The 15,906-nt window shown below is 40.8% G+C and overlaps 1 protein-coding gene across 1 annotated transcript in view; it reads right to left on the minus strand.

Annotated features, from left to right (window-relative positions):
- Positions 1 to 15,010, minus strand: part of LOC111974923 (polypeptide N-acetylgalactosaminyltransferase 9) — an 85,597-nt gene extending 70,587 nt beyond the window's left edge. The window contains exons 1-2 of the mRNA XM_024003001.2: positions 13,926 to 15,010; positions 3,456 to 3,639 (exon numbers count right to left, since the gene is read on the minus strand). Coding sequence (XP_023858769.1) covers positions 3,456 to 3,639; positions 13,926 to 14,166 — 425 coding nt within the window. The 5' untranslated portion in view covers positions 14,167 to 15,010. The remainder of the gene's footprint in view (positions 1 to 3,455; positions 3,640 to 13,925) is intronic.
- Positions 15,011 to 15,906: the final 896 nt, after the last annotated feature.

The following is a 15,906-nucleotide window of genomic DNA, read 5'->3' on the forward strand; positions in this document are numbered from 1 at the left end:
CCGGCCCGTCTGCTTTTCACAGCCATGTTATTCGCTTTGAAATTTCACATTAACCTGCGATAACCTGTGCTGCACAGGAAATGAAAGCAACTCTACCCCTATAGAAAAGATTGTTCTCAAAAAGACATTAGTTTGCCTTGTCATTTCGCTGCCCTGTTGAGGAGATAAACTCAGCTTTTGTGAGAGAAACATTCGAGCTGAAGCCTTTTACTTACAAATGGCCGCTGCGGTGACCTTGCGATCCCATTCCAGGGTATCAGAGGCTTAAGAAATTAGGTAGCGCCCAGCCGTGTGACCTTCCTGCTTTATAGTCTAGTTCCCAGTCCCAGATACGTCTATGTGGAACCAACCTCAACATTGGTTGCATTGCTTGATCTCAATGAATATAGGAGCAATATTGTGACATGTCTTGCTACAAATGATTACAGATGATAAAGATGAATTGAAATAGAGAATATTGTACAACTTCTCATCAGGGGCTAAAAGAGCCAAACTAGGCAAACTAGAGAGCAACAGAGAGCTAACAGCATGGAAATTGCATTTTCACATTGACTGTGAGGTATAGCCTAGAAGTGTCTTTCATTTTCTTTCTCATTCAGATGCTATTCTCTTTTGCCCTCTGTGAACCTCAGGTGCCAGCTAGTGCATCATTCTTATTGGCCCATCCCTTCTCTAAGACATTGTATTGCAGCATTGTGCTACAGGCCACCCAAGGATGGGCAACATGGTGTGGTGTGACATCAGTTCCTGGATGGGATAATAAAGCCTCAAGTTAACTTCCTCTGGATCAATGTTAGAAAATGTCACCGCTGGAAGCATTGGCAACATAAAGCTCAGACCACTGGACAGTGAATGGAGATACAAGGGTTTAGGGAAATGGTCTGTCTTGACAAGTCCTGACCATGACCATGATGATAGTGGGCTGTAATTAGAATGAATAGATCGGCGGTAGGTCTTAAAACCCTACAAAAGGAGAAAGACAGTGTAATACAGAGACAGAGGGGATGAGGAGTGTGGATGTAGAGATCATTCAATAATCCCACCCCCCCCCCCCCCCTCCACGACTCCCGTGCAATTATGGCATTTGACCAGAGGTGTCTTGTGTTACCCTTTCCACACTATCCTACAGACCCCAATCCTATACTTTGCTGGCTAAGGTATTTTCTTTTCACGTTGTCCTTTCAGGCAATGTTTCAGAAACCAAGGCGGCTGCATAAGCAGGCCGATGCGGTACAGATCGGCTTGGCTCGGCTCAGTGGTGTGGAAATGGTGTCAGTATGTTGAAGGTGTGTCTTGTGTGTTTCTACACAGCCCAATTCAGTCCAATATGCAATGCAATGCACCCACATGGTATGAAAAAAGCCCTATCCCTTTCCTGCACCAAGGATCCATGTTTTGATTACAATCAAAGTCCTTGTCTTGTTCCAATCAGTAGACATCTTGCTACCTATGTCTAATTAATTACCCCAACAAGGTCGTTCAAAGTGCAGGGACCGTGTTTGTTTTATATCATTCCAGCCATGGTGTCACAATACGCAGAACTGTAAGACACGAATATGTTAAGCTTAAACATATTGATTTCCTTTATGCATAGGGAGCCCACTGTATCTTCATCAAACAGTGTGTCTATGTGGTTGTTATGATCTGCTTGACTTTGGGGAAGGGCTTCACCCTCTGGAATGACATCTGGAGAAAGGGAATATCTTGCTGCATATGTTTGTTAATGCCGTGAACAATTGTGTTGAAATAGAGGCACACATGTCTCACACACACACACACACACACGTCACACACACACACACAGCATAGAACTGCATGAATCATTATTATTTCCACAGCTGCCCCTTGCATTATATGTCAAACACAGGACTGGCGGTATGATTATCTGTCACGAGGGAGTAAACAATACATGGAAATAAACGGTGTAGCCAAACCGTCAACACTGACTTCCTGTACACACGATCAAACCATTAACACTGACTTCCTGTACACTTGATCAAACCGTCAACACTGACTTCCTGTACACTTGATCAAACCGTCAACACTGACTTCCTGTACACATGATCAAACCCGTTTAACACTGACTACCCTGTACACATGATCACCGTTAACACTGACTTCTGTACGACTTATCAAACCGTCAACACTGACCTCCTGTACAACATGACAACCGTTAACCTGACTCGTCCTGTTAGACAAACAGAATCAACCGTTAACACTGACCTTCCTGTACACTTTTTGATCAAATCGTTTAACACTGACTTCCTGTACACTTGATCAAACTGTCAACACTGACCTCCTGTTACACTTGATCAAACCGTTAATTAATGACTTCCTGTAACACTTGATCAAACCGTCAACACTGACCCCCTGTACACTTGATCAAAACGTTAAGCACGGGCTCCCTGTACACATGATCAAACACGTTAATATTGACTTCCCTGTAACACTTGATCAGACCGCTGCAACACTGACTTCCTGTACACTTGATCAACCGTCAACGATTGACCTCCTGTACGACATGAATCAAACAACCGTTAACACGACTCCCTGTACACATGATCCAACCGTTAACACTGACTTCCTGTACACTTGAATCAAACCGTCAGACACTGACCTCCTGTACACATGATCAAACCGTCAACACTGACTTCCTGTAGACATTATCAAACCGTCAACACTGACTTCCTGTACACATGATCAAACCGTTAACTCTGACTTCCTTTAGACATGATCAAACCGTCAACACTGACTTCCTGTAGACATTATCCTCCTCATAAAGAATCATTTCCTCAAATCCTCTTTTCCACCAAGCAGTTTTCAGCTGGTTATTAATTAGTAACCCGTCTTTTCACTCTTTCCCTTGCTCGCTCTCTCCTCTCGTTGATTTTCCAGCATGAAAGAAAGGAGATTACAAAGCGGATGTGGATGAAATGAATTGTTATCCCCAGCAAAGCCCAAAGAAGTCTCTGGACGTCTCTCTCTGTCTGTCTGTTTTTGTTCTCTGACGCGGGCTGATCTGAACACCAGTGGCATGCCTTATTATTCGCTCACAGTCATTGTATCACAGATGTAGTCCCACATTCTAAATATAAGATTCATTTTAAAAAGGCCATTAATATTCCTACTGGGGTCTCCCACGGTCTCTTTCATAAGAAATACTGCTGGACTCTCTTTTATTGCATTATTAACTAGCCTGCCGCCCCACTATCAACATCTTCTCTGGCTGTCTGGGACAATGTCTTTCCATGTAAGGAATACTCATGTCTAATGCAGCTGCCCTGGCCTAGCTACTGTACTGAGACGAGACAAATCTAAAAACCCATTTTGGGGTTCTCACTGTTTTACCTCAATTCAGTTGGCTCTTCTATTACCTACAGACAATGTTATTTTCTTTTGCACAAGTAAATATAATAAAACATACTAAATGAATAAATAAATAAAGTCAAACCTACTTTTTGGGTCTGTAGTCCGGGATGCTACGGTCCAGGGATATGCGGTCACTGAGCTGGGCGTTGTAGCCGTACTCCTCGTACTTCCCCTCCCCGTCAACCTGGCTGTCGTCACCCAGAGTGGCAGCTGCTCCTCCCTGGCCCAGCCCCCCAGGCCCCTCCACCAGCCCCATGGGCTTCGCCAGCCCTAGAGGACAAACACACAGACATCCACACACATACACACACACACAGAGACACAGAGAGTGAGACAGACAGACAAAAAGAAAAAGACAGAGAGTGGTAGGTGAGAGGAGAGGCCATACAGAGGGACAGGTGATTGACATTCATGGGCTGTGAGAATCATGGGGAGTGCATCATTACACTATCTGTCTTTAAAGGTGCTGAAAATACCAGCCTGGGCGTGGATTTCTCAAGATGACAGAGTAGAGCGAGCAGCAGAGAAAAAGCAGTGGTGCAAGACATAGAGAGACATATACAGTATAACGTCTGCATTCTACTTCTATGGCACAAGCATTGCATTGGAGATATGTACACTGAGTGTACAAAACATTAAGAACACCTTCCTAATATTGAGTTGCACACCCCCTTTGCCCTCAATTCGTCAGGGCAAGGAATCAAAAAGGGGGGCGAAAGCATTCCACAGGGATGCTGGCCCATGTTGACTCCAATGCTTCCCACAGTTGTTTCAAGTTGACTGGATGTCCTTTGGGTGGTGGACCGTTCTTGATACACACAGGAAACTATTGGCGCGGCAGGTAGCCTAGTGGTTAGAGCATTGGACTAGTAACTGAAAGGTTGCAAGATCGAATCCCCGAGCTGACATGGTAAAAATCTGTCGTTCTGTCGTTCGGCTGTCATTGAAAATAAGAATTTGTTCTTAACTGACTTGCCTAGTAAAATATTGAATGTTGCAGTTCTTGACACAAACAGATGCACCTACTACCATATCCTGTTCAAAAGCACTTAAATATAGTGTCTTGCCCATTTACCCACTGAATGGCACGCATACACAATCCATGGCACACATACACATGGATTGTGTATGTGTGCCATTCAGAGGGTAAATGGGCATTGTCTCAAGGCTTTAAAAAAATCTGTAACATGTCTCTTCCCTTTGATCTGCACTGATTGAAGTGGATTTAACAAGTGGAACATCAATAAGGAATAATAGCATTCACCTGGATTCACCTGGTCAGTCTATGTCATGGAAAGAGCAGGTGTTCTTAATGTTTTGTACACTCAGTCTACATTTCCCTGATACTGATCATTTTACAGGATATCAGGTCTAAAATCACTGTTGGAATTCTCCTCATTTGGAGAAGCACATTAGATACACTTTCCTTATAACCTAATTAGAATTAGACTGAAACTGATTGGGACTGACAGGTTTACAGATACTATTGGTCACCATAGCAGTTCTCTAGACTGTTATAATTCCCTGCAGAGGAAGGGGTCAGCTCTGTAAATACAGAATCTATCAACAAACAAATACAGCTTTTCAACTGCACATTGATGGCCGTTCACTAAGTGATTTTAAGTCTTCCCACTGGGCACACAGGTTGAACCAACGTGGAATAGATGTTGAATTGACGTCTGTGCACAGTGGCTGTGCACAGTGGATCACACATCAGAAATAAATCTGTCAGTTAAGTCTCCCACTAGTGTAACCAGTGGTGGAAAAAGTACCCAATTATCATACTTGAGTAAAAYTAAAGATACCTTAATAGTATAAAGCATTTCAAATTGCTTATAATAAGCACATCAGACAGATTTTTTTACGGATAGCCAGGGGCACACTACAACACACAGACATCATTTACAAACAAAGCATTTGTGTTTAGTCAGTACACCAGATCAGAGGCAGTATGYATGACCAGGGATGTTCTCTTGATGAGTGAAGTGAGTGAATTGGACCATTTTTGTGTCCTGGTAAGTATTTTTGGGTGTCAGGGAAAATGTACATTATTTTCTTTAGGAATGTAATGGAGTAAAAGTAAAGTCGTCAAAAATATAAATAGTAAAGTACAGATACCTAAAAAAAAAATACTTAAGTAGTACTTTAKAGTATTTTGACTGATGTACTTTACAGCACTGATTGTAACTGACATCRGATTGAATGTATCAGACATTGATGCTCTTATTAAAATGACACAGTACAATGCATTTAGCAGACTATAACACATTTCCCCTGTCTGTGACATTTTTAAAAGGGAAAGGTTTATCAGAAATGAAGGGCACAATGGGTTATCAGAAATTCGATTTTCCGAGATCTCAGCYGTCTCATRTTTTWTWTATTTTTTATTTAACCTTTATTTAACTCATCAAGTGAATGCTCTTGGAAGTGTTCAGTCTTTAATCARAGAGAGGGATATTTTGCTGTTAAACTTTCCAGACCGACTTCAAAGTCTGGCTCATAATGATAGTTTTGGTTTGTATTTATATTCCTGGCTCTTTCTTTTTTTTACCTTTCACCTTGTTTGTTTAAGTATGGAGACTGCTGCACCTTGTCTACTATAGGTATGAAGTATTATAGCGTTTCTGGTTTGGATATTTTAAACTCTGCTACACAGTGTAGGGGCTTAATTGTATCTGTGTGTCATACTTCCAGTGTGATCTCCACAGGTAAACCATGTTGCCTCTTCTCAACAGATGGACAGAAACAGCAAGTAAACAGGCCATACTAATGAAGATCTTCTCCCCAAGCCATTGCAAAGAAAACATTTTGGGGATGAGGGCTTTGAGGTTCTGGGAGATTTGCCACTGGAGCTGAACGGTTGGCGGTTGCAAGCTGTCACCTGTCACGAGAGGGATCACATCAGGGGAAACGTAGTGGTGTCATCTGACACCCTGGGTGGGGTTCAGTAGCGTTATGYACCCAMTCTGAATCCCAATCGCCGCTCTCATAACACTGAGGCAATCGAAGAAGCAACTGAAAGTAAAATCTGGAGTGCCTCTCTGCGTGAGACTCGGAAACAGCCTAACATCCCCGCAGRTTTGTTTTCCGCAGTCCTTCTTATTTTTCTCCCCTCACTTTCCGCTTCTTCTGGCTGGTTGAAGAAAATRCCATTAGAGGATGAGCGGATGCACATTGAGCCAGGAAGTCTGTCTGCCATTTGCTGCTGCCTGACAGAGTGGAGAAGAGGTATTTTAACATAGGCCTCGCCTCGTGCGACTGACATGGTTTGAACCCTGGTCTCTTACACGTCAGAAGAGCACATTAGCCCGCTAAGCTAAAGCTTAGTCAGTGGTCCAGGAAGCCAATGAAACTCTACGTCTAAAGCAATGTTACTCATCATCAGTGGTGTAGTGGAGGGTAAATACAGTTTACCCACCTTTTCATATRTTGCGTGACAGTTTACCCACCTTGCCGAAAAATCCATTGTAAGTATAGGGAACGTTACTTTTTTAACCATGACTGAGGATCAGAGTTTACCTTCCTATTTTTTTTACCACTACATCACTGTTCATCATGTGAGTGTGGTCCAGAGTACTGGTTTTATCCTGTGTTTTTACGCATTATTGAGCAGCAACAGCAAACAGAACCGGCTCAGGGATTTGGTGGTGATTGGTTTGGAGCTGCCTTTGTTGTGCTGCTGCCAAAACAATTGGGCTTTGATAATACCTCAGAGAATAATTTGTTGTAGCTACAATTTCRCACTCTGCTGCTGATTCATCTTTTCATGTTTTTCTCTCTTGAGGCTGAATATTCTGTTGATTGGAGCAAAGCAAGGAATCCTTACAATGCCACAACTTATTAGTGTAAATAGAGGGGTTAAGCTTTGGATGAAAAACGACAAGTCCGCTACAAGGATGTATAAATTAAATTGGGTTTTATTACAAACCACTCTGAATTGGTACAGTAYATATTGCTAAGTGTGTAAAGCTACTTGAGATATTAAATTAGACAAGCCTCAAGCCATTCAATATAATTCATATTCCAGACACAATCGAACATTGAATGATTGCATTCACTAAAACCCATGAGYTAGGTTGACTCATTATCTACAACAATGAGAGACGTCCCAGACAAGGCAACAAAATACAACAATATGCTTGTGCGATTCATCATTGAAATATATTGGACTCTCATTCAGAGTAAAGATTATTGTGACTCAGGTTGGGCAAACTACTTGGGAAACAACAATGGCATATGCTCCAGCTACCACAGTGTTTGGCCAGAACTCTGAATGTCAGTGCACCTCTATGACTAATCGTGTCACTGTACAGTTGACCACAGTGTTTGAGCACTGTGCTTGTACCATCGGGTTGGACCTGTATACAATGTGCAGAAACATTCATTTGTTCAGTCAAGGCAGACAATATGCCTACCATGATGTAGTTCTGTGACTATGAAGCAGAATAAATCTGTGAAGGAAGGGTAGGGGAATCAAGTCAACAAGATTTCCCCAGGACACTGACGACAGGTTTATTAGAATGACTTATAGGGCACTTTTAAAGGACTTTTCGTGTCTGGGGTAAAACTGTACGTTGCTTATTCGCTATGGCAAAGCCACCAAAAAGAGCTTCAAGCTTTTTAGCGTAAACACACGCATATCTACAGACGTGTGTAATCCTATCCTATTGTGATGATTCATGTTGTATCACTGACACATCCTCAACCCAATATCCTCTACTTCCTCTAGTTTCATTCTTCAAACTACACATTAGCAAAACATCTTAATTATCCCACAATGAGGTAATTACAGGGAAACATCTGGTTGTTCCACCGTAAACACACAGGTGCTATTCCCTGTATTACGAGGTTTGCAGCACGCTATTGGGAGATAAAGGTTTGCATTCAAAATGACACCCTAGTTCACTACATAGTGCACTACTTTTGACCAGAGCTTTATGGGCCCTGTTCAAAAGTAATGCYCTATATAGGGAATAGGGTGCCATTTGGGACTCAGAGGAGGATGATGTACTGTTCCTATGCACTCAGATGGACAGATGTGTCTGTGCAGATATAACGAGAAAGACCATCAAACATCAATCTAGGTGCACTATGTCCAAGTGCATATCTATCTTGATGTTCAGTCGCTCACCTCAGAATCCATTTTTACAGAGGCACCCGCAACATGATACATTAAAGTCATTACAGTGATAAATTATGCAATAACCTTAAAAAAGTGTCTAACTTGGGCTTTTTCGATAGACGTCAAACTAAAAGACATCCCCATTTTGTGAATGATTTAAAGGAAAAGTGGAGTTATGCGTGTCAAAAGTGAAGCTGAGATGTTATAAATATTGATGTCTCGGATGTGGTCGAGTGATCTGTTGTTCAAGAAGAGGAAAAGAACTCCCTGTGGTTGGTTTTAAAAGCTACAACGTGGGCGATCCATAAAACATTGGCAACACGGGAAAGGCGTTACGCATAAAGTCCTGATTTTCTGCTCTTTTCAAAAGACGCAAACCAATGGGTCATAGGGGCGACTCGTATTTGGAAATGATCAGAATGATCTCTCGAGACCCAATGTGCCATCACAACAATCTAAGCTTGCATGGCAACACATGCAAAGGTCTGAAAGTGGAAGGAACTGTTTCACAAGAAGAAGTGCACAAAAGCACCATTTAGCAATTATAAGGCAAAAATACTTTATAATCTAGTACAGRATATCTGTCTATAAATCATGTAACACGCCAGTTTCCTAATGAAAAGGAAATATTTTCACACGGATCTAACCTCTCATTTAGGAGGGCAAGGACATATTCATATCAGGGCTTTGTAGGGAATCATCAAATTAAAGTATCACAATAACCACCATATGAAATCTCTCGCTCTTCCCAAAGTATCATTATCCTGTAGATAGAATGCAGATTGTCAGAAGAGGRGGTGAATTCATTACAGAGATTCAGATTCCRAAAGACTGGAACTGATGAAATGATTATCATCTGTTACTGAAAATGTTTGGTAGATGATTCCTTATCTACATATCATTACTGGGAAATATATTTAATTCCTTCACAGGCTCCATTCCCCCTCTCCAATCTGCTGGGGAGTAGTCTGTGGGCTCTCCAATATACTGTAGAATTACTGATGAATACTATTAAGGTATGGGGTATGGGAGATGAGACAAAATTACATTTCTAATTCCTTGTCAGGATTTCTRTCTCTCCAGGCTTTATTAACAACATTGCTCTCTGCAGCATAATCGAAGGGTTTATTTCCCAAATGCTTTACCCACCAATTTTTCACATTTGTGTTTTTTCATTAGAAATGATTGCATATTGGTATCTTCATGGGTGTGTAAAATATTACTGTTCTCCGATTTTTTATTAATCGWTTTTTTTTGCAAAACACTATATATCCATTGATCAGTTGAAATGGAATGTTCGTATCCTGTATATTTGACTGTCTCACCTAGCTATCTCAAAAATGAATGCACTTACTGTAAGTCGCTTGTCACGGCCGTCGAAAGAACTGGACCAAAGCGCAGCGTGGTGAGCGTACATATTCCTTTTTATTTGAATGTCGCCAACAAAACAATAAACAATACAAAATGACCGTGAAGCTTACAGGGAATAAGTGCCACTAACAAAATTCAACACCCACACTGAAAGGAGGGAAAAAGGGCTACCTAAGTATGGTTCCCAAACAGAGACAACGACAGACAGCTGTCCCTGATTGAGAACCATACCCYGCCAAAACATTGAAATAAAGAAACATAGAAAACAAAACATAGAATGCCCACCCCAAAATCACACCCTGACCAAACCAAATAGAGACATAAAAAGGCTCTCTAAGGTCAGGGCGTGACATCGCTCTGGATAAGAGCATCTGCTAAATGACTAAAATGTCAAATGTTTTACATACAGAWCTCATWTTACTGTATTGAAGTTTTCTAATATTGACGTCAGAAATGTATCATTTGTAAATTTCTTAATTAGAAATGTAGTTATTTGATACATTTGACTGTGTAAAACCTAAAGCTAAGTTACCAATGTTTCAGAAAATGTATATATGTCATTTTGAAATGAAACTCTTCAATTGGGCATTATAGATAGGATACATATCTAGTGCTGCAGATGGAACGTCCATGCCATCTCATCACCTCCACTAACACAGGATGAAACCAGGAGTGACATGCATCACGGATGACAAACACTCAGCCTTGCTCAGCTCAGCCTGTCTGTTTTAGGACAGCATTGGGTTGGAGGCTGTGACATCTGAATGCAACTGATGTTGAAACTAAAATAGCTGTGCAGCAACACTCACCATCCAACCTGACAGAGCTTGAGAGGATCTGCAGAGAGCAATGGGTGAAACTCCCCAAAGACAGGTGTGCCAAGCTTGTAGCGTCCTACCCAAGAAGACTCGAGGCTATAATTGCTGCCAAAGGTGCTTCAACAAAGTACTGAATAAAGGGTCTGAACACTTGCAGTATGTAAATGTGATAAAGTTTTTTTATTTTTAATACATTTGCAAACATGTATAAAAACCTGTTATTTGCTCTGTCACTATGGGGTATTGGGTGTAGATTGATGAGGGGAAAAAATGTATTGAATCAATTTTAGAATAAGGCTGTAACATAACAAAATGTGGAAAAGGTCAAAGGGGTCTGAATACTTTCCAAAGGCACTGTATTTATTGATGATTATTGATAAACAAATACACTTCTGGCCCAAAACATAAATACACCGATCAGAGAGGATCTATCTGTGAATCTAAAGTTGCACTGATAGTAAGTAGAGATCTGGCATTTTGTATACACTGTTTAGGTCACAACACTGTCCTATAAGCCTGTTAACCAGAGGCTTAAACCCAGATAGACGCTTATCTAGCAGAGGAGAGTGCCTCTTCAGCAGAGGAGAGATGCTGATAACCCTCTTCTCGGTTATTTCCGTACTGAAAGAGTTGCTGATAACACACTTCACTGTTGTTTTGATGAGGAATGACCTCATTGAAATATTAGATAGTGTTAGATGATATTAGATCATATTGGATACAGTGGTTGCATCCCAAATGTCACCCTATGCCCTATCCTGTATAGTGCACTACTACTTGCCCTATGGGTCCTTGTCAAAAGTAGTGCACTATAGGAAGTATAGGAAGTAGGGTGCCAACTATAGGAAGTAGAGCGTCATTTGTGATGCCAGTGAAGCGGCGTTTGCAACCAAACGGACTGGTTCACAAATCTATGGAATATTTAAACCCACACATTAACCAATATCACACAGAGTCAAATACAAAATGAGGGCACATTGTCCAAATCACTGACTGAGCAGTACTGGAACAAATGCTTGCACAATGCACAGGAGCTGCATCACTTTGCAAAGCCATGTAATAGAAGAAGATTGGGCATTTTAAATGTCCTCTAAATCTAATTGGGCCTTGTCTTAATCCATTGGCATGTCACTGTTGGACAATAAACAACTGAAAAATGGGCAATTACTTCAAATCGCTGCCGGACATGGTAATAGTTATTGGCACGCAAGGTTCTCACTCTGTACAGCCAATCCCAATTGCAATAGAATACAATTAGTGGTCTGTGCCCCATTTACATATCGGGTAATAAATCGGGATATAAATGTATGATTAAGTGTGTCAATAAATAGRTGGATGCTAAACATGGAGGGGTTGGTGACAGGAGGGAAGGATTCCTCCAGACTCTGTCTGACTCTGTACACTTCGGGGAAAATACATTTAAAAAAAGGTTTTAAATAACAATGTTTTTATTGTCACACACCAGATAGGTGCAGGATCTAACCTCTCATTTAGGAGAGCAAGGACATATTCATATCAGGGCTTTGTAGGGAATCATCAAATTAAAGTATCAAAATAACCACCATATGAAATCTCTCGCTCTTCCCAAAGTGCCATTATCCTGTAGATAGAATGSAGATTGTCAGAAGAGGCGGTGAATTCATTACAGCGATTCAGATTCCTAAAGACTGGYACTGATGAATCGATTATCATCAGTTACTGAAAATGTTTGGTAGATGATTCCTTATCTACATATCATTACTGGAAAATATATTTAGGGAAAATACATTACATTTTTTGGGGGGAATAACAATGTTTTTCTTGTCACACACCAGATAGGTGCAGTGAACTGTTATTTTTACAGCTAGCCATAGTAGTTCAGCACCTCTGGAGCAAATTAAGGTTAAGTTCATTGCTCAAGGGCACATAGGCAGAGTTTTCACTTTGTCGGCTTGGGTATTCGAACCAGCAACCTTTTGGTTACTGGCCCAGTGCTCTATCTGCTAGGCTACCTGCTGCCCTACATACATAAATACATGGTGGCTCCCCGGCCCCTTACACTAGATAAAGCCCCCTGAATGAGAGGATGCATCATATATTTGGTGAGGCAGTGCCTCCTGGCTTTGCTCCAAAGGTCTTGACAACTTTTGAGAAAGGGAATAAACTGACTTCACAAACACTTTCACCAAAATCCTGTTCATAATACAATAGTTCCYTCATTAATGGGCCTTTTGCTGGGCACCAAGGCCAAATATCACGATGGTGGTTTGATACAGTGAGTACACAACTTGTCTTTTAAGAACCTGCCTCTATGGAAATGATTTTATGTTTTTATTTTATGATTGAGGGAATGATTCACTACTTCAAACAAATCAGTAATGGCACAGGCTGCTTATCATAGGATTTGTATATACTATTGATAACATATGGCTGATTCTTACTGCATTTGGGGAATTGACTGTATAAAATGCTACATGGTGATGCATACTCAATAGTCTCTACAAGGGTTAAAAGGCCCTCTCAAATTAAATGTTGGACTTTTCAGTCTATGGCTCATGTTTCATGAGCGAGTAGGACCATGGAACACACTGAGATGTTTTTTACACGATTTAAAGGATGCTGTTTTGCCAGGCAGACCAAATCTCCTACAATACATGTCAGTGACTAATGAAATGAAGCTTGTAATGAAATAAAGCTTGTTCAGCACCTGATAAAGAACCATTCTATTGGAACTTGTTTTAGATTTCAGACAGCCCATCAAGATGATTGTATTGGGGCCAAGGGAATGAGACAGGCAGAACTCAGTAGTCAGAGGCAGGGTTGTTTTTAATACAAAACTATTGGCTAAGGTCGTTGATTTCAGTTATTGATAGGGATCACACCAAGTMAAGTGAACATATTAGGAACTGTAGCATTGAATCTACTTGAGTAAAACATATTCACTAGTTGGCAATAGTTTGTAACACCATGAAGAGCCACCATCCATTACAGGATGACTCACGCTGCACAAAATAACTGTACCGTACTGACTGACACCATCTGATTGGCTGATATACCAGTTGTATATTATTTTATTGACCATTGTCTGATCAAGTCCAATGTAACATACATAGACTGTTTATAGTTGCTCTATAGTAATATGAAAGTAACTCAGGATGTACATAACTATAGAGATATGACTCCACAATTAATACTGACAATTAAAAAAAGATCTCATACTTGAGTAAAGACTATACTGAATGTTGTTAAGTAAGTATACTCCATACCGTTTAATTGGTTGTAGACAACGTCCTCGAGCCGCTCCAGCCTCTGAAGTATAGACTGCCTGTCCACTAAATTGGACACTTTTCCATTCCTGGTTCTCAGTCTCTGGTCTGATATCCTGCCGATCTGAATGAGTTCCTCAGAACGGTCTTGTATTCTGCAGTACACTGAGAACAATATGATCCCCACAAAAACAAAAATGTTAACCGTGAGCAACGTTTTTATTTTGCGTGCCACAGCCATGTAACCCAGGAGAACAGTCGGGCTTACGCCGTCAAGCCAAATAATAATCCATTTGGAGTATTTAGCTAACTCTCGGCTCTGTAGCAGTGAAAAGCAGACGCTTTCAGTGGAAGTCAACTTTGGGAGTCCTGAAACGAGGAACTGTCTTTTCAGCACCACTGAGATACCGGCGGCACGCTTCTTTCTCTTGGGCTGGTGTGGAGCTACTACTGTTCAAGCTTATTGAAGACTGTGTATCCAGATGCTATACTGAAGAAGTTGAAGGTTGACAAGCATGCTGGACAAAACAATGTTTTCTCTTTAGATCAACGCAGTACGCCTATATCTTCACAGACTCACTGCTGGTGGAGAGAAATATGTCTTCTGTGGTGTCCACTATAAATGCATTACGTCAGACACGAACCATAGTCTTAAATAGGAGATCATATGTACTGTAGCAAAACATATCTACGTGCACTGTAATGTGGAAAGTCGTCAAATCTCAGTCACAAGGACAACATCAGCTCGTCRATCCTTAACAGTGCATAATACCGTATTTGCAAAGCAGCATTCGATATCACTGCTTTGACATTTCCCCTCTCAAAGGCGTAGTGGTCACAGGATTCGTCCTGATCCTGAAATAGATTCGGATGTGTCTCGAAATGTGCACATGCCTCCCTCAATTATGCAGTGAGTTTCTTCCACCAATCCACCATTGGTCGCAATAGAACGTTGAGGTGGTGACAGAAGTTCAGAACGGGTTTGTCCTCAAATGCTGTCAAACGGTTCCGATGCTCGCACTGCCTCTCTGCATGGTGAGCGAGCCAACCATTCTCTGTTGCCAGCTCTCGCATGCTGTCTTGCATCCCACCCTCTCTCTGTTCAGACGTCTCTCAGAGGAAGAGCGCAGGGAAAGCGGTACTGCGTTGTGACGTTTAGCGGCACAGTCATGAATATTCACGTGCTGTCTCAGGGATAAAATAAACATGAATATAAAAAGCAATTTTCTTGGAATTCTTACGGTGCACTGTATCCGGCCACTTAATAACAATAACATAACATGATAACAATATTATGTAATTAAAAAATATATTATGCAACCCTAGGCTATGTCCAATATGTGTATTGACTACTGTACCTCGAGTTGATGAGCTTGTAAGTACTGTTTTTCCCATTGCAGCATTAGTAGTTAGTCCAGTCAGCCAACACATTCCAGAGGATATGTGCTCCTAATTTTTGTCCTTTCTAGTGGACATTAGTTTTTGGTCCATATCTCTAAGGCCTTTACATGCCACTCTGCTGTACCTTTGAGAGGCTTTTATCAACAAAAAAAATGCTGGTTCTTCAAAATGGCTAGCATCACAACTACCACTAATAGGCAAATATCTCAGGAATAGTTTMGTGGGTTTTCAGAGCAGTGTAATTATGTGTTTCACATTAAATAAGAGCTAAATAAGAGCTTGTTAATACATGATATCTGTAATGTACATCAAGATGCATTCACTATATATATATATATATATATATATATATATACTATTATTAACCCCCCTCTATGGAGGACAAGTATCTTTCAGTTTTTATTACAACTTTTTTGCTACATATGCATACATTTTACATATACATTTTGCATACACATTTTAACTATATTTTTTACTTACGGTCCCCATTTACTGTATTGTAAAATGTTTCATATTTACTATCAACCAAGTCCTAATGGCCACTACAGTGTCTTTGAAACATATTGTTTTCACCCCAAAG

Source organism: Salvelinus sp. IW2-2015, linkage group LG15 (assembly GCF_002910315.2).
Source record: "Salvelinus sp. IW2-2015 linkage group LG15, ASM291031v2, whole genome shotgun sequence".
Classification (NCBI taxonomy): Eukaryota; Metazoa; Chordata; class Actinopteri; order Salmoniformes; family Salmonidae; genus Salvelinus; species Salvelinus sp. IW2-2015.